Source organism: Peromyscus eremicus, chromosome 17 (genome assembly GCF_949786415.1).
Source record: "Peromyscus eremicus chromosome 17, PerEre_H2_v1, whole genome shotgun sequence".
Lineage (NCBI taxonomy): Eukaryota > Metazoa > Chordata > Mammalia > Rodentia > Cricetidae > Peromyscus > Peromyscus eremicus.
Window position 1 is genome coordinate 44,273,563 of NC_081433.1, and position 7,090 is coordinate 44,280,652.

At 38.3% G+C, this 7,090-nt stretch overlaps 1 protein-coding gene across 2 annotated transcripts in view; it reads left to right on the forward strand.

The window, feature by feature from the left end:
- Asb5 (ankyrin repeat and SOCS box containing 5) overlaps positions 1–5,351 on the forward strand; it is a 38,444-nt gene extending 33,093 nt beyond the window's left edge. For both annotated transcript variants that reach the window (XM_059244269.1, XM_059244270.1), the window contains exons 4-7: positions 573–723; positions 886–1,020; positions 3,248–3,439; positions 5,189–5,351. In XM_059244269.1, coding sequence (XP_059100252.1) covers positions 573–723; positions 886–1,020; positions 3,248–3,439; positions 5,189–5,316 — 606 coding nt within the window. In that variant the 3' untranslated portion in view covers positions 5,317–5,351. The remainder of the gene's footprint in view (positions 1–572; positions 724–885; positions 1,021–3,247; positions 3,440–5,188) is intronic.
- The last annotated feature ends 1,739 nt before the right edge of the window (positions 5,352–7,090 follow it).

Consider the following 7,090-nt stretch of genomic DNA (forward strand, 5'->3'; position numbering starts at 1 on the left):
TCTTGTATATTTGCTTATTTTCTGAACAAGTTTCTGAAAATAAATTCTCAGAAATCCTAGGTGTTGGTGCATGCCTGTATTCCTGGATCTTTGGAGGCAAGGTAATGAGGAGTTATATAGTAAGCTGGAGGCTAGCTCAGGAAACATGAGACACACACACACACACACACACACACACACACACACCACACACACACCCTCAGAATTGAAGCAATATCCCACATTTAAATATCCACAAGGAAAGCAGCCTCATTATTTCCTTCACCTTTGCTTGTTTCTCCCCTTTTTGACTTACTGTTGAATGTGTGTGAATTCCATACTTGAATACTGGTTTTTCAATGAACAATAGTAGGCTGTCCGTTCCTGTGACTTTTCTTCCACATCATGTTTCTACTTATCTCTTGAAGAATGAAAGCTTCTCTCATTGATGTGTATGAAGCAAATACGCATTGTCATATGTACAGGTGCACATTTCCCGATTAGTAGATCATGTAATTTTAGCAACACATAAACAAGTTCCTTAGTCCTGCATGATTTGTGAATCTCATTCTCAGATTTTGGGTTTCCTTTAGGCAAATGCGATCACGATAGACGGTGTGACTCCCTTATTCAACGCATGCTCACAAGGCAGTGCAAGCTGTGCGGAACTTCTTTTGGAATATGGCGCCAAAGCACAGCTGGAGTCCTGTTTCCCATCTCCAACACATGAGGCTTCGAGTAAAGGTTAGCTACGGGCTTATGTTAAGAAGGGAAAATATCCCTGGACATGCATACCCCTATTTGTCTTTCAGTGAATGCTACTTCTGTGGGAAATATGAGTGGAGGTACATGTTCAAGAGGAGAGCATCGACAGAAAATAAAGCTGTCTTTTCTTTGTGTTGGCAGGTCACCATGAATGTCTGGACATTTTGATATCCTGGGGCATAGATGTTGACCAAGATATTCCTCACTTGGGAACTCCTCTTTATGTAGCTTGTATGTCCCAACAGTTCCACTGCATCTGGAAGCTTCTTTATGCTGGTACTTTTCCATTCTGTCCATACTCAGATAATTGTTTGTTCATCCAACTAAGCTTCTTTTAAAAGTCATATCTCATTGTGAAAATATTCTTATTGTGAACATTATTACCTATGCATACATAATCTATTAAAGAAACTTGTCTTTGATGAGACTCCTTCAAAGCTCATAGATGAGTACACACTCTCTACAGGCTGCATCTGAGTCATCAATACACCGTTGGTTACATAATTGAGCCATTCCTTGTAATCAGTCATAAAATTAAGATTCTCCAGACTGAATATAATATTGCTAAGTATGTAAACAAATCCCACTAAGACTTAGTACTTGGATAACCTTATTGCCTACCAACCATAAAAACCCATGGACGGTCGCAGATTTTTGTACTTTCTGTCCTACTACTTTAAAAGGCTCACTGTTTTCTCCACTAAGTTCCTGAAAGCTCAGCTTTTGCTCCATGAGAAACAATCCTAACCTGTTGAGAATTTGGTGGTCTCTCCCACATTAGAGCTGGAACTCCTTGGAGATGATTTGTGCCTCTCCTTATCACCTGTTTTCTCTAGAACAGTGCTTCTCTGTTGTGTGGTAGGTACTCAGGATATTCATGAATGAGACACTAGGCTTTTATGGTGTTTGTTTGTGACTAAAATATACTATTTACTTTCAGTATATTCACACATATAATTTTAGCAACCTTTTAATGTATTACTCACATTATCTTACCTGGCCTATAAATGTCTTATAAGCAGGACTTAACATTCACTGTTTTATTCACATTGCACATAGAATTTTAAACATGAATTCTGTTACTATTGCTAAATTGTTATTTCCTAGACAAATTGACCATACATTTAGTATAACAATACAATATATACTTTATCATCCATTTTCATTTATAAAGAAATATTTTTCTCAGTAAATACTTTAACTTATGTTAAAGAACATTTAAAATTGTTGTTAGCAATGGTTGATTGGTTGCTATTTCAGGCCCCCTTTGCTCTTATAAAGTTGATAAGCCCAATGAAGTTTATGATTTCTTTAGGGAAACTTGGCCCAGAGATATTTCTCCACTAGATATTTTATATTTGTTTGAAAATACTGAAAGCGATTCTTTCTACTGAAAGTTGAAAGTACAAGAGAGCTGTGAAGGAACTTAAGATGAACAGATTCTTGTGGGTCTGTATAACTTTAAAAACTATCAGAAAGCTGACTCAGAAAGCATGTACAACCTTTACTAGTAGATATGTCTTGGTTTCTGACCATTTATATACTAGACAATGGTATTAATATCCTTCTATAGTGTTAAATACCATCTACTTGTTACATAGTCATTGAATGACCCTTGTGTACCAGACTTGTGCTAAAATGAATAACTAAGCAATAGAGAATTTTGTATGTCGGCTTAGGTTTTTCAATGAGAACATTTTCAAAAGTTTGAGTTTTTATGCAGATAACATTGAAGTATTTTTCCACTACTGAGGCCTTATGTCTTTATGTGTTTTTGACTGAAATTACAGAAGTGAACACTGACAGGCAAATCTATACACATTTTACCTAAATGATTCACATATTTATACTCATGTTTTCAAAGAAACCAACAAGCTTTCTTGCCTTAAATGAAAAGAATGAAAGCGATATTATTCCAAATAACTTTATGATAAAAATAGGTATGTGTGAACTTAGTCATGCTTTTAGGCTGGTGAGACGGCCCAGTGGATAAGGACATTTGCCTTACAAGTCTGGTGATATGAATTTGATCCCTGGAGACCATAAGATGGAAGGACAGAACTGATCCCTTGAAGTTGTCCTGTGACCCAAACATGAATGCTATGGCATACACACTTGCACACACACATCTCAAATGTGCACACATATAGACACACAAACAGTAATAATAAATAAATAAGGACCTTTTCAAAGTTATAAATCTCTTTCTTCTGACATCTTTCCAGATGTCAGAAAAAATATCCCAAAAAGTATTTGAAAAAAATATGCTAATGTGTATACCTCCACATCCAGAGGTAGCAAATTTAAGATTTTATGTATGATATATATCATAATATATACCACACACACACATATATACACATATATACATATATATAATAACTTGTTACCAATAAAGGTCCTTTATGTACCCTTCCCCAAGTTGTCTTCCTCTCTTTTACATACAAAGGTAACTACTCATGTAATAATTGCTTTTTTATCATTCCTGTCTGTTTACATACAGGTGCTGATGTACACAAAGGCAAGTATTGGGACACTCCACTCCATGCTGCTGCTCAGCAACCCAGTACTGAAATTGTGAACTTATTGCTAGAATTCGGAGCAGATATCAATGCCAAGAACACAGAACTTTTGAGGCCTATTGATGTGGCTACATCCAACAGTGCTGTAGAAAGAGTACTTCTTCAACATGAAGGTAGGAAGAATATATGGGAATGTTTATAAATGCAAAAATATACTTTCCACAAATAGATGGAAGTGAAAAGTGCTTTATTACTATATGAAGTAGCAATGACATAAAATTTCAAGTATTTATTGTAAGAACCAAAAAATTCAACTTGGGTTCTATGCAAGGAAAATAGGACCATTTTAAGATTTTTACTGTATCTAAACTTTTATGATCCCTTAGTGAAATATGTTGAACTTGTTTAAACAATGCATAATATGCATTTTTCCAATGCACTATCTACTTATATGAACTATTTTTAAAAATATTTGAGTGCCCAGCATGGTGGCACACACCTTTAATCCAAGCATTCGAGAGGCAGGGACAGACAAATCTGTGTGAGTTTGAGGCCAGCCTGGTCTATAAAGAGAGATCCAGGACAGCTAGGACTGTTACACAGAGAAAGCCTGTCTTGAAAAACAAAAGAACAACAACAACAATAAAATTGAGAACTGGGTAATTGAGCTGTAGGTCTAGCACACACCACACTGGGACATGCTAGGCCAGTTCTCTACCAATGAGCCAATAAGTCATATTTCCAAGCAGCTGAATCCCCCTCCCCACCCCACCCCAATGCCATCCCTTTTTTGATGTTGTTGTTAGGGTTTCTTACATCTTGAGCTGGCCTTGAACTCACTAGATAGTCAAGGATGACCTTGAAATTCTAATCCTCGGCCGGGTGGTCGTGGTGGTGGTGGCGGCGGCGGCGGCGGCGGCGGCGGCGGCGGCGGCGGCGGCGGCGCACGCCTTTAATCCCAGCACTTGGAAGGCAGAGGCAGGCAGATCTCTGTGAGTTTGAGGCCAGCCTGGGCTACAGAGCGAGATCCAGGACAGGCACCAAAACTACACCAAGAAACACTATCTCGAAAACCACTCCCCTGCCCCCCCCCCAAAAGAAATTCTAATCCTCTGAGTGTGCCTCTCAAGTGCTGGGATTACAGACATGTACCAGCAAGCCTAGCGCATGCAGTGCTGTGGATCAAACTAGAACTCCATGTGTTCTAGGTAAATAGTCTACCAACTGAGCTCCATCCCCAACCCATTCATTCCCCATTTTATAAGTCATGGTGCATGTTCTGCAGTTTGTTGTAGATGCATAATAAGGAAAGATTTTTTTTTCTTACCTTTAAGACTTTTTTCTTTAGCAAAATTTCTAAAGGTTAGTTCAGAATATAATTGTAATTTAAAAATGTGCCTTTGTGATATATATCTTGGTTTTTTTTTATTTAGAGCTCCTTTAAAGATCAGAATTTGTTCTGAAAATTTCAGTGAAACAATAATTTTATAATCTTGAGGATAAATATGTCTTTTATTATTTATTTGTATTTTGTATGTGTGAGTGTTTTGCCTGCATGCATGTAAGTGCATTGCATGCTTGGTGCCTGCAGAAGCCAGAGGAGGGCACCAGATCCCCTGGAGTTAGAGTTAAGGATGGTTGCAGGCCATTGCATCCTGTGGGTGCTGGGAACTAAACTCAAGTCCTTGTAGGAGCAGCAGGTGCTCTTAACTGCTGAGCCACCTCTCCAGCACTACAAAGAATATGTTTTAAAGAGCATGTATGGAACATTTCTCAATCATGAGACAAATCTCACAATCTCACAAGTAAATAAAGACATTGGTCATTAGCCAAATTCATTCACTGTTTTTATGCTTTTAGTTAATTCGGTTGTCACATGTAAACATTCATTTTACAATAACTATGTCCATGTCTTCTTGTAGCGACCCCAAGTTCTCTTTGCCAACTCTGCCGACTGTGCATCCGCAACTACATAGGAAGACAGCGGTTCCATCTCATCCCCCAGCTCCAGTTACCAACATTGCTGCAGAATTTCTTACAGTATCGATAACACAGTAAATAGTTTTACATTCTTTGAAAATCAAACATTTCTATTTCATTTTCTTTTTAAAGTATGGAATGATATGGGTGAAGATGAGTACAGTTCACCTGGGGAAGCAGTAAAGTGTTAACGGATTTCCATTTGAAGAATACTCATTAGTACTCTTTATGAATTTTTATGGTCTTCTGGATTATAATATGTTTAAAATAGCTATACTATCTTAGCAATCTCAGTGTACCTTCTTGATTTAGGGGAAAAATGAGAGTTTATCCACTTTATGTTTTTTATTATAGAGCAGAAAAGAAAATTGCGTACTTTTACTAAATTTTTAATTCAATTGTAAATTTCATACCGTGTTACATTTTGAAGGATCTGTATTCTTCAGATAATGGGTTAACTATAATTTTAGCTACCGCCATTGGTTATCTCTGTGTTTTTAATATTGACAAAAAAATTTTAGGGCAACTAATATGCTTTTTGAAATAAAGATGAATTATACACTTGCTGTTGTAATGATCAATTTACAAGAGAAAGATACTCTTTCCTCCTCTATACAGGGATCTCAAATTTGCTTTCACATAGTAAGTAGCTTGTGACAGACTAAAAGGCAGAAGGACTGAAAGTTAGTCCTGCTCCCACGATGACAGATGTGGGAGGTCAAACACCTGTGAGGGCTATTTAAAGACCTTCTCAAGATGGTTCACAAGGTCTGGCATCAGTGCTCTCAGATGTTACTCTACTCTTCTAGTTCAAAAACAGTCAGTACCTAGCGATACCAGACTGAAGAAAATGGGCCGTATGCTTCAGTGATGAAGTCCCCAGTTACATTCTGGGACCATCAATTCATTCAGTGAGTGAGTTCTGCAATAACTGTCCCAGAAGAGTGGGTGCCAGGGCTCCCTAACTCTGTCGTGTCTACACTCTAAGTGACTGGGTCACTCTCTTGATAAGTGAATTCCTTGGCTTCAGTCTTTGAAATAGGGTCGACGGTCAAGGTGGCAGATGAATCCATTTCATATCCTGTTTCTTTTGTCTGACACCAAGAGGAAGAGGGCTTTCTTTCCATAAACAATCACAAGGATCACTACTGCAGGGGTTCTCAACCTGGGGGTCCTGACCCATTTGGGGGAGGGCCAAATGACCCTTGCAGAGGGGTCACATACAAGATATCCTGCATATCATATATTTACATTACAAATCATAACAGTAGCAAAATTACAGTTATGAAGCAGCAACGAAAATAATTTTATGGTTGGGGGGTCGCCACAACATGAGGAACTATGTTAAAGGGTCGCAGCATTAGGAAGGTTGAGAACTGCTGCTCTAGCACAATGAGGTTAGAAGATTAATACTCCCTAAGAGGAAGGTGATATACATGAGTCTTTGACAGATAAAGAGAGACCTGTGACTATGACACAGGGCCACCTACAGAAAACACACATCGGAAAAGACAGATGAGCAAACAAAAGATTTTTCCTTAGTGTGAGTACAGGTTAGCACAGCATCCTAAAGATGGTCACACTTACAGTCTTGCTGAAAGCTTTAATTATTCTTGAGAGGGTAATGTCTTGAGTTAATTGTTCACGGAAATGTAGTTTTAAGATGCATGTGATGTGTGGCAGAAGGAGCAGAGCAGCAACATGATGTGTGCAAGTCTGTTTTCTGGCTGCAGTATCATGAACCCCCTTTGATGTCAAGATCCTTTTGCTATAAATACTTCCCAGCCCCGTGGCATCTGGATAACACTTGCTTTCCCGACACACTCAAGGCTCAAAGGGGACAG